The sequence below is a fragment of the Lepidochelys kempii genome, chromosome 10 (assembly GCF_965140285.1).
Source record: "Lepidochelys kempii isolate rLepKem1 chromosome 10, rLepKem1.hap1, whole genome shotgun sequence".
Classification (NCBI taxonomy): Eukaryota; Metazoa; Chordata; order Testudines; family Cheloniidae; genus Lepidochelys; species Lepidochelys kempii.
In genome coordinates, this window is record NC_136389.1 from 28,947,297 (window position 1) to 28,960,169 (window position 12,873).

Here is a 12,873-nt window from a genome sequence, read left to right on the forward strand (position 1 = left end):
AGAATACTCTCACTTCCGATGAAATACTTACAAATTTGTTACAGCCAGTGATTCAGTACTAAGATAAAAAAAATCACTGTACAATTAATAAAGAAAACATTTTGAAACACAAATGCTGAAAAAAGCACAAGGATTTGAAAGTTAAAAGGTATCACGTAGGAGTCTTCAACTGGAGCAGAGTAAATAACCAAACCAATAATCTATATGTGAAAGGAGGACATTCACAACCAAGGCCGGATTAAGGCAAGGGCTTTGGGGGCTGCAGGCCAGGGCCCCAGCTCAAGGGGGTGGCCCCACAAAAATAAATCACAGGCAGCGATCTGCAACTCTGGGCTGCTAAATGTCCTGCGGCGCAGCGGGGCACTCAGGCAGCTGCCTGCATGCCATAGCCACACACCGCTCCCAGAAGTGGCCGGCTGCTAGCTCCTGGCAGGGGGGGAGGGAAGCGGCTTCATGCATTGCCTCCTCCCCCAGCACCATCCCTGTAGCTTCCGGGAGCAGCGTGAGACCATGGCATGCAGGCAGCTTGCCTGAGCCCTGCTGTGCCACCAGCCAGGAGCTGCCTGTGGTAAGCGAGCGCCTCCCGGCTGGAGCCTACACTTTTTGAATATGTGCATTGTAATGTCTTTGCATGTGAAATAATTCTTCCACACACACTCCCCTAGATACCTGAAAAGAATTATTCAGATCATACACCTGAAGTCTGAAATTCTAATTCTAAAAAATTACTATACTAAATACTATTGGAATTACATCTATGAAAACAGTATTTTTTACGCTCATAGCAAAACAACTATTTCAAAATTTGTGAATGTTATTTGTTTTCAAAGTTATTCCTGAGCTTGTATTTTGAATGTTAAGCTTCAACACTGAGCTAAGTAAAGTGTTACATCTTAGAGTCTGAGTGTGGGGAAAAAACACCTCACGCCTCCCACAATTAACATTTGGACACTACATTATGGAAACCTGCAAGTAAAAACCAAATTCTCATGGAAATATTCACACTGGCTTCTGTTCTGCAGGAGGCAGAACATCTATTTGGGCCCGAGTTGAAATAAGGGTTAACATTAAGTGTTGACAGACCCCATCTGCTGTAACAACGCTCATATCTCCTGCAATAGGTTGGATCCTTTAGGTCCAGTGTCACAGGACACATCACTCACCACTGGACTGGGGCCTCCTCTTGGTCACTCTGGGGGTTAGCTCAAGGCCAACACTCCACTGACGGTCTGCATACTGTCACTCCATCCCTGCTGCTACCTACAGCCCCCCCCTCTTAGCTGCTGGAACCACAGCATCCTCTTTGTGGCTTAGCCCTCCAGCTGTGTCACCATCTGTGTTTCCCCCCCTTCCATAGGTTAGTGTCTCAGTCTAATGATCATGTCACTTCCACAGCGGCAAGTGCCGGAGACCTGGGCCTGCCCATTACTCCAGATTCCAGGCCAGGTAACCTGTGAACAGCAGCCTCCTGCTGTGCCTCGAGTTCCTCTCACCACTGCTACAAACCCCTGGGCCACTTCCTCATGGCCCCAGCACCTTCTTCACCCTCTCCACAAGGCATTCAGCTGCTCAGTCCCTGGAGCCAGCCAGGGCCTCTCTTTCTTGCTCACAGGGGGCCTGCCAGCAACTGACCTGTCCATGGTGCTAGTTTTTCTTCAGCCTGCTAGGGACACAGTCCTCACCCTTTGGGCTCCCAGCAGAGACTGACCTCTGCTCTGCCCTGCAGCTCCTTTTATGTGAGCCTGTTGGACCAATCACGGCTGCTCCCTGCAACCTCTCTCTGACTGACTGCGCCTCATGCAGCCTCTCTGGGCCACTCAGAGGACTCACCTCCCCTGCTTCCTGCTGAGGTTAACCCTTTCTACACATGTGTGGGGTCAACTTCCTGTCACATCCACATACCAACTTTAGTACTAAACTCTTCAGAATATTTAAATATTAAATAGAATCCCCACCTATTCCATTTATGATTTGAATATTTACTGTGACAAATAATAGGTACAATACAGCTAAATCCAAGCATGTGCCCTGTATTACAATGAGTAGTCTTGCCTGCCAGGAGTGTTGTCGTAGTAGTACATTTATTACAGGTAACAAACAGGCCTGTGAGTCTACCTGACTTAGTTGAACGTTAAACCAGAAGTTACCAGTAATGGAGAAGAGGAGAGAATAAAAAATATTAATAGCGGTTGAATCAAAGAGACTAAAGCATTCTACTCAGACCAACACTACTCAGTAATATCTGGAATAACCTCCAAATAACAATAGAGAAATTCTTGTATTGTTGATCCAATAAGCTATGCAGTTAGACATCATCCAGCATGTATCCAGTAAAGTAATATACTTGAAAGATGGAATTAAAAACTCAAAGGAATTTTGGATTTTTTAACGAATAATGGCTATTGATCAACCAGAATGCATTTTACACAAACAATAATATGCATTTTTGTGTATTGCTGTGCCACGTGCCAGGGTGAATCCATACCAGTGAAGGATTGTGTCACTACCGGCCTTGCAATGTTGGGTGCCTGAAAATGCCTTGCTGTTGTAGCTTCCAACCTGGGTTGCTCACAAACAGCATGCAGGTAACACCAAGTGTCTGTGCATAGTTGCAGTCCTGGTCCACCAAATCTGACCCCAGCAACCTGTCAGCAACACCAGCCACAGTCTGGCTTCCACCAGCCTGGGTTACTACTTACAGGGTAACCCCACACACTCCCAGTCCCAAATTTTCCCCAAAACATGTGTTCTGCATTCTCCAGCCCTCTCCTAGGCAGTTCAGATATTATAGGTCCATTGGCCCTGTAAGGGGTCAATATCCAGTTGCCTGTTACTTTACCTGGGAGTTACCGTACAGCTCCGTTTAAACACAACACTGAAATAATGTTGATTAAAAACATCAAAATGAGTTAATTTAACTCAATTTTAAGTGAATACAAATTGAGTGTACTGAAAATCTCATAATACACCTGCAACACTTTGGTTTTGTTTGTATTTGTTTTTTTGCAGAACTTGAGTGATGCTGCTAAATGGCTAACACTTTTCTATATGTTTCCTCTTCTGTAAGCTACTGTATCCCAAAAGATAAATTAGGCTAAAGAAACCAAGAATCACTGCTGTAGATAACATTATTCCAGTCTTATTGCCAGAAGCAGGTCAAGTTGGTTTGAGTGACCACATGGTTATTTACTGTTTATGACTGTGGAGAGACACTGCTGCTTTAAGTCACAGGCAGTGTTATCAAGAATCAAGAGGTTGAAAAGATAGAAGAGAGGAGCAAAATAACCTTAGAGCAAAAGGTATTATCACAGTTTTTTAAAAAAAATGTTTCCTATTTATATTAGCATCTACCTTTGCAAGAAACCTCTCTATATACAGAAAATTGCATCACATCCAAATATTCCACCATGGAACGCTGGGGGCAGCACACCTTCCAACACATATTTGTAGTGGACATTTTGGCATACAAATGATCATCACAGCGTTTCACCTCAGCAAACATACTACACACAGTAAATTAGTTTCAGAACACCACACCATTTGTACAAAATAATTTGATATGAAATTAAAAATCCAGATACTCTTATCCCAAAGGATTATTGATTTTTTTCTACACTTGCACACTCAGTCAAAGTAATTGAACACAACTATAGTGGCTGTTTTAGTTTGACAAACATTTCCCATCAAAAACCTCCACCGAAATCCTCACCCCCATATTTTCACATGCCAAGACTTTCCAAAAAAAACATATGTTGGAGGGGTTGAAATTTTCCATCTTAAGTCTGAAACCAGAGCTGCATTTTCTAGGGAAAACTGAGCAAAATTCACTGAACTATTTTTGAGTAAGAAGAGAATGAAAAATAGTTAATGTTTGAAATATACCATGAGATTTCTCAATGTAAGATATCACACCTCATTTTATAAAAAAAATGTATTTTGATTTTAGAGAAAAACATTCTGAAAACTGGATAATGAACATGCCAGATGTATCCATACACTGGTAAATACCTAACGTTTGTGTGTGTTTCCTCTTTTGTAAACTACTGGATACCAAAATAAAGATTAGAATGGTGATCAATTGTTCTCCATCTCCACTAAAGGTAGGATATAATGGGCTTAATCTGCAAGAAGGGAGATTCAGTTTCGATATCAGGAAAAACTTTCTAATTCTAAGAATAGGTAAACTATGGAATAAGATTCTAGGGGAGGTTATGGAATCTCTGTTATTGGAGGCTTTTAATATGAGGCTGGACAAACACCTGTCAAAAATAGTCTAGGTATACTTGGTCCTGCCTCAGCACAGGGGGTTGGACTTGACCTCTCAAGGTCCCCTCAAGCCTATATTACTATGATTTTTATATAGATAGATAGATTTGTATGTGTGTCTGGAGTTGTACACTACAGAACAGGTACAAAGGATATGCATTGTGCAGCTTGAGGAGTTTGCATGTGTTGAAAGCTGGCCTCAACCTGCAACTTCTGGCCCACTAGTCAGCCTTCTTGTTGCACCTCCAAAATTCTCAAATACAGTTTTTATTTTTATTTTTTAAAAATACTTGAAAATTATCTACAAAAAACAAAACACGGCAACCATTCTCAGATCTCACATCAGCTGACTTAGGCTCATGTTACAGGGCTAGAAATAGTAATGTAGCTGTTCCCATTTGGGCTGGAACCCAGTCTCTGAGACACAGCAAGCAGGGTTGGTCTAAGAGCCTGAGCTCCACCCTGAGCCAGAATGTTGACACTGCTATCTTTAGCTCTGTAGCACGAGCCTGAGTCAGTTGATCTGCGCTCCAAAACTCACTGCCACAGGGTTTTTTGCAGTGTGCATGTATCCTAGGACCTTCAAATCATCTTATGAGGGGAATATGTAGATACAGTCAAACACCAATTTAGCATAGAGTACTAATACCCTTTTCTTGCTACTCCCTATTATATCTAAAATGAAGTGATTTACTAATCTTCTTAATGGGCACTAGCTGGCCTTGACCAACTAAAAAAAGAAACATATTGTTTACTCCATCCCCAGCTTAACCCTCACCCCACAAAAACATTCACACAGGAAGACAGATACAAGCCCATTCCCACCCAGTACAACACCTTATATTAATGCAACATGCTAACGTAGCACAGTTAAGCAAAAAAAATTCAGTCAATTTGATAGGTTAGTGTGAATGCACATATTTAACTCTGCACCTTGAACATATGCATTTTAATACAATATTGCTATTTGGGATCAAAGGTTATTTTAGATATACATGTGTATCCAAAGTTCCAGAAATGTTACATTTTATGACTGTTTTTGATAAATAGCATATCATCACATAAAACTTAAGACTGTATTGTAAACCATAAAAAATGGAGCAGAGTTTTGTTTTAATGAACACAGGGGGTAGAGTTAAGGCTATGTCTTCAAAGTTATCATATTTGCTAACTTGTATGCTTATCTGTAAAAATATGGTATTAACAGATTTTTTCATGATATAATCAAATTGCTTTTTAACAAATATTCCACACACTCTCAGGTATCCTTTGAATAGTCATTGGAATTTCACTTAAACTCTTACTTCTGATAGGCTTCTATACAGTTCTCTTTTAAATAAATTAAGGGAACTGTAGCTTAAGTGAAAGATATTAAAACTTGCAAAATCCAAATTTTGATGTATAACAGGCATTTTCTTTTTGCGGTTGATGTTGTCAGCTATCTAATTGAAGTCCAAACAGTGTATCACAGGCAACCATTTCTGCGTGTCCTTCAGAATCTTTATATGTGTTTCAGACTCCATACCCATGAAAGCTTATGCCCAAATAAATCTATTAGTCTTTAAGGTGCCACCGGATGCCTTGTTGTTTTTGTGGATACAGACTAACAGGGCTACCCCTCTGATACTTAGTACTGTTATGCACCACTCTGAAATCCCAGCAGCCAAAAAGCATTTTCCTGTGTCAAATACAATTTCCTTTTGGAATATATTCATTATTGAACACATCAACTTAACAGATACAAATACAATGGCCTTATTTACATTAAGTTGTAATTTTGCACACAGTCAAACTAGGAAGACAGTACAATGATCGAGAAGGGAAGGGGAAGACTAGGGAAAACCATTAACTAAACCATACTGTTTAGTTTTTAAAAATGCATCTCCAGAAGGGTAATTAAGATTGTTAGATTCTATTAGAAACTGAACATGGATTGAAATGGTTTTAAAAATACATATTCTAAAAAATAAGATTATCCTTGTTATTAAGATTATTATTAGGGAAAGTCAAGTTATTTTTTTTTAAATTGAACTAATTTCAATGAATTCAAATTCCTGATAGAGCATCCCTTAAACAATACATTGAGAATTTAAAAGGAAAGCAACCAAATACCTCCCCAATAATTTCTTGGGAAAACAGAACTGTTTTTTTCCTGCTCTCTGGTGTTGTTCATGTATGGCCTGATACCATACCACTGAATCCATGGGAGCTTTGACACTGACTTCCGTAGTCTGAGGACCAAGCTTATATACAATTATACCACCCAAATATTAACTCACACTCCTCTTCATTTTTCTCTCATTGTGCACATTCCTGCCTCCAATCTCTTCAGTTTCAGCTTCCCTGATGCTACTGGTAAAAATCGTCTTTCAGGGACAGTAGGAAAAGCATGCATATGAACTCTCTTTGTAGCACCGCATGGGAGCGAAGTCATCCTGTGGCAGGAAGTACAAGTGGCAACCCACTGAACAATGAAACTATCCACACACACACAATAAATAGAATGAAAATGAGAAAAATATTCTTCCCTTGATAAACTTATTTCACCTATAGTAATATTAGTGGTTAATTTCAACTACAGTAGGTATGAAATTTTCAGACAAACATGGTGTTCTGGTCAACTGTGTCCCTTTAAGGTATTCTACCTTTCATAATTTTCAGTCATTTATTTCTCTCCTGACCCAGGACTAAGGCCTGCATTTTGCAACTGTTTCCACACAGACAGACCCTGGTCAACACTCAGTGCCCCACTGAAGTCAGTTAGGTTCCTCAAACAAGGGTCTGCACACATTGAGCAGCATCAGAGCCTGAGAAAACAGGTGGATACTCACTGAAATATAAGAGGACAGAAAATGTAGAGCAAAAGGAAATGGACTATTTAATTCATACTTGTGGAATTTAGTACTGCAGGAGGTCACCATGCAAAATACTGTGGCTGGATTTGAAAACTGGCTGCATCATTTAAAGGCTAGAGCATGATGAATTAGTTACTGTTGATTATTTCTCCAAGGTTAGCCTTTTATCTTTCTCTGGTTTGGACAACCTAACCTTTCCCAGCAGTAAGTGGTTCTTGAACAATTCATTTGGGCTATGATTCTTTTAGAGAGAAATTTACCTGTGCAGAGGGCCAGAACAAGGCTGATACTCCAGTTAAATCCCACATAAGCCTTATTTTCATGTATGATTCATCAAGATGAATATGAATAATTTCCCCACCATTAGCCCAGCTACAACCACAAGTAACATTCATAATTGTGCTAAGGAAGGGCTGAATCCTTCAGCCATTCACATGTTGGACTTCTGACATCACTGGGAGTGCCATACATAGAGGGCTTGCAGAATCAGAGTCTACTGTAATACGCAAATGGAGCCAGACTGGTGTCACTGGGGTGGATTTGCTCAACTTTTTTTATGCCTTGAATCTGAAGATTGACTGCACGTGAAGATCAAGAATGTGTTCCCAGTCATAAACATGCACACTGCTACCAACATGTCCACAATCCTCACCCTCTGACTACTACATTGCCCAAATACCAGGCTTCCTTAGGAAGGAAGGGGTTGCTGCATCAGGATCATTAGCTACGCGGCAGCCCCTGACTGGATGAATCAATGGTCTCATCTACTGTGTCAAACTTTAAGTTCTCACACTTAGAGAGAAGCATGAATATTTACTGGAACACCTATTCAGTTCCATGTACACTTACTGACAGGCCAGTGTTTGCTGGCAACAACGGGAAAACTCAAAGATATACAGTGATATTTCCCCCCAAATAAGTAAGTGCCAGTAACCTGCATTAGAAATCAGCAATATATGCAGTATACAAATCACACACAGATCAACACCATGCCATATAATTTTGCAATAGTCCATTTGAAATATCCACTTAAAGTGTATTAAAAAAAAACACTCCTCCATCTACAAAATTTAAAGTTGTATGTATTTTTACCTTTCTTTGAGTCGGTTTTATAATCCTCACTGCACCTTAACCTATCTACCAACACCATATTTAAACTGTGGAAATCCCAGGTTCCCTCTAAACTTTAGTCTAAAGCTAATCTGAAGAAAAGGCTTTAGCAATAAACCTTCTCAGGATGGTGTATGAACTTCTCTGGTGATCAGTTGAATTGAGCAGATTCTTTTTTATCTTCTTGGTTTATTTAACAGGTTGGTTGTTAGTTTTAAATGAAAAAGGACACTTGTAAACTGATATTCACCTTTTCTACCACTTTAAACATAAGTCTGGGTCTACTGTGTTGTAATGTAAAGAAAGCTACACCCCGTATGTACAAAGGAAATGGTTTGCATTACAAATGTGTGCACCAAATCCCTTTCGTGTAGTGTTCCTAATCTTGGGAAGGCACAAAGCTCCCCCAGGAGAGAAGTAGGCACAGAAAGACCTTTGAAGTGTGAGGCTCCTAGCCTCTTCTCCCCAAGTGGCATTACAAAGCAATACTCACTGTAGCACTGTCTGCTGTTTCTGGTAGCTGTACTGTGTAGCTGGGGAAGGGACAAAAAACCGTGTGGCTGGCAGCAATGGCAACAGCTGTGGGCTCTGACAGGAAATGGAGAATCCTTGTGAGGTTGAAGGAGAGACAGGAGAGCCAGTAAGGGAGGAGAAGGGAAAAAGTCTGTGGGGAACAAGGGACGGAAGAGGGGCAAGAAACAAGTGGGGAAATGGGATACAGAAAACAGAAAAGGACAGAGGAGAGAGGGGAATGGAGGCACAGGTTAGAAGTGGCCACTATATTGGGCCATGATGCATGGAGACATGAGAGTCTCCAAAACAAGGTCAGCAGCCACTTGTTTTAGTGCTTTCTCAGGAGGTAACCTCATTACTTTCCAGTTTGAGTTAGTGCATGTCAATACAAAATTAAATACACATACTGTGGTGCAGGTCCTCAGCTGCTGTGAATTATAGGCCCTTTACTGAAGCTATAACCATTTACACCAGCTGAGGTTCTACCCCTGCTTTTCTACATTTGCACTCTTTGCTAAAAGTACATATTTTATTAATCCAAGAATTAGTGAATTCAGTCTCCTCAGTGACACCCGACTTCTGCAAGTATTTCTGGTACTTAAGGATACCTGCTTCTGAAAACAAAAATGTCCCCATTATCCAGTGACCGCAAGTGTCATGGCTATAAGCATTATCAAAATTATCAACATATTGTGAATTTGACCACAGTACTTGTCAGCTGTATTGTTGCTAACAAGTTAAATGTTAGCTTAAAAAGGAATGCAGGCTGCATAAATACAGTCTACATTTCAGAAAATGCCAAAACCCTTTGTCAGATGTATTTAGCAGAATAAATCAATTTTAAGGGAAACTTGTTTGTCCAGCCTTTGAAGCCTGTGCAAGATACTGTCTTCAACTAGACATCTGACTGGGACTGTAATTAGAAACACTAAATATAAAGTGTATCCCAAGAAATCAGTACTTCAAACCATCCAAGTAAAGAGAAATACTAAATAAACTTAGAAATACCATAATTTCAGTTGTCCTAATTTGTTTGCCATAGTTCTAATTAAAGGGCCCTCTTCTGTGATCTAGTACACTTTGCTAAAGTTAAATTTAGTGTCTTATGAGAAGCATACACTGAAAATGCCCTTCACTTTGTTTCTACCTAACCTTTGCAATACACTTTCACAGCCCCTTAATGGACCATATTTCTAAACCTGCAAAATCATATTTATTTTATGAAAACAAGAGTATCTTCACTTTAGATTGTGAGTTCATTATTATGGGATAATAGATTTAAGAAGCATGGTGCTTTAAAACTCTTTCCAGACATACACTGTATTATCAGTCTTTATTACCAAAGCAACAAATCCTGTTCTTGCTTTTAAATATAGAACAAAAATGTTTACTCTTTGTTAGACCTAAATAATGTAAATAACATTCAATATCTTCCAGTCCTGTAGCTGTACACCAGGGCAAGATTTAAAAAGAAAAGTCAGTTCTCAGGACATTGTCCTCTATGTCTTCATTACATTTTATAACTCAATTTACCTTGAATGAGCAGAGTTTTCGTTACAGTTTAAATTAGTCATCACTAAATTGCTGCTTCTTAATAAGATTCGAATGACATACTTTGCCACGTTCATAAACTGGACCAGTTAAATGACAAGTTGTAGGCTTTCACAAAATCTTTTGCACTTTACAAATTTAAATAATTTGGAAGAATCAGAATTTAAATCAGTAATTCATTTGAAAGCAGATTCCAGGATTTTTGCATTTTTTTGAAAAGTCATAGGTTCAGTGCCCAAAGCTTCCCATCACTGTAATATTGTCTGATATTTTCCATAAGAAAAGCTATCTGTAGTCACACCACTTTTGCTCAGCTCCCCATAACAACAGCTAGAAGCTAGACAAACATTATCATGCATTTAGGATTCTGCTCTGTGTTAACAGATTGCTTTATTTAAAAAAGTGTTTGAATGATGTTATTCAGTTATCTGCTTTGTTCTCCTTCTCATCCCACACTTAACTCCCATTAGTTTCCTCCACATATACATTTATCTCATTGGCATGATCCCTGTTTCACCCAATCCAGGTCCCCAGCCTGGGCATGCATCTGCCTCCCTCTCCTTTGAACACACCTGCATATGAAAAACATTTCAGAACTTGTTACCTGAACCATGTTTCAGTAACTTTTCTGCACCAAATACTTACCAGTATATACACTGTCAAACAGGCACAACACAGACCCCTCCGGCAACAATGGAGATACTAGCAAGATATCATTGCAAATGGGATGCATGAGTGGGGCAAGGAGAAGAAGGGAAACTGGCGTTTGACTTAGCGTACACTTCAGAGCAAACACATCCCTTCCATGTGTTGCAGCACTTGGCTTTCCAAGGCAGAGCGGGAGCACCTGAAGGGGACTCCTCCAGCCCTACGTTCTCCACAAGGTCCTGCCCTGAAGTGCCACTTCGAGAGAATGGCTTCAGATTGAAAACGCGGGGGCTTCCTCGAGTAATTCCCCGCCCCCACAGTAAAGCAAAACAACTCTCTGAGCTGCTGGGACCAGCTAGGGGGGTTTCCCAGCGCACCAGGGGCTGGTACCTTCGCCCGACCGCCCTACCCCAAACCAAAGGCTCAACTCACCATAAAGAGAAGAAGGAGGCTGAAGGGGACTGTGTCTCTTCCGCTCCGTTCAGCAGCGGCTCAGCGGCAAAGAGTTCGCACCTCCTGGGCACTGGCAGCGTACAGAGAGCCCAGGGGCAGCTGGGGACGCTTCCCGGGCCCCGGAGCTCCTACCCCGCAGGAAGGACGCGGCGGCTCTCTCCCGCCGTCACCAGGGCATCCCGAGTCCTCCTCTCCGAGCCCCGCTGCCTTCCTCCTCCTCCCTCACAAGTGTCACTTGGGCTGCAGCCAAACGCGCGCGGGCAAAGCTCCCGTCCTGGGTGCGAGCCTCGCGCTGGCAGAGAAATCCCTGGCGAGGAGTCCCGAGCTCGCGAGGAGAGTCCGGGGCAGCTGGTGGCGAAGAGGAGCTTGCAAGGGCAATCGAGAGAGCACCTTGTGCAGTGGTCCCCTAGCTGGGAGCTCGCAGGCGAAGTCCGCAGCTGACGGCGAGCTCCCCAGCGTGCGCCTCAGGCTGGCCGAGCCATCCCTGGGGATGTGGCTGGCGCTCGCAACAGGAGCCTGGCGCAGCTCGTGGAGAGGTTCCCCGCTAGGTGAGCCTCGAGCTGGCAAAGAGGTTCCCTCATGCAGCAGCCTAGAGCTCGTAGAGGAACCTCCCCCTCCTGCGTGGGAGCCTGGAGAGCTTACAGAGAACCCTCCCCCCCAGCTGGCGAGCCCCGCGCCGGGGGATTTCCCAGGAGCCACTCGAGCCAGGTGACTGTGGGTTGCGGGGTTCGCCTCAAGGCTGCAGGGGGAGGCGCAGCTCCTCCCCAGCCGGCGCCGCAAAGCGGCTCCGGAGAGGGAGCGAGGTGACCTTCAAGCCCGCCGGGGGGTGGGAGAAGCAAGCGGCGGTGAGAAGAGCCCTGGCGAGCAAGAGCAAAGCGGCCGGCGCTGGGAGGGGACGAGCGGGTCTCCCTGCCAGCATCCCACCCTCCTCCACGCGCCGTTACGCCTGCACCTCGGGATTGGCAGGTGCAGGCAGGCTCCCGGCGCTCTGCTCTTGCTCTCTCTGCTCAGCCATCGAGGGACCCCCTACTAGTCCCATAGGGACCTAGGGTTTGGGGAGAGGCCGTGGGGTGGGGGGCAGGAACACTCCACTCTGTTCAGAAGCACATTACTTGCCATCATGCACAGAAACCATTTGGGGAGAGGGATGGAGCGAGTGTAAAATGGATACTAGCCTAGGAAATAGCACAGCTGCTGGCTTATCACACTAGGGAGATGGTTACAACTTTCCCTGCAAAGGGTTGTCAAAAGCGGGCTCGATAAAAAGGCAACCTAAAAACGGGGCTCCCATGGCAAAACTAGGCAGGGTTTGACACTGCTGCCTGTCTGACAAATAATAATACTTAAGTGACAGTTAGGAAGTTGCTGATTAAAATGATGCCTTTGGCAATACTGAGAGATCTTTGCCTATTTTCCTCCCTCCCTCAAAAAACAAATCTTAGAGGAATTCAAATGCTGAATTAAGGAGAAAAGGTAT

The 12,873-nt window shown here is 42.7% G+C and overlaps 1 protein-coding gene across 12 annotated transcripts in view; it reads right to left on the reverse strand.

Annotated features, from left to right (window-relative positions):
- Positions 1 to 12,873, reverse strand: part of RBFOX1 (RNA binding fox-1 homolog 1) — a 2,430,619-nt gene that overhangs the window by 1,560,717 nt on the left and 857,029 nt on the right. The window contains exon 1 of one of the 12 annotated variants that reach the window (XM_073362510.2): positions 11,376 to 12,264. The exons of the other annotated variants lie outside the window; for them this stretch is intronic. Coding sequence (XP_073218611.2) covers positions 11,376 to 11,378 — 3 coding nt within the window. The 5' untranslated portion in view covers positions 11,379 to 12,264. Of the gene's footprint in view, positions 1 to 11,375; positions 12,265 to 12,873 lie in introns of those variants that run through there. 12 annotated transcript variants of the gene reach the window in all.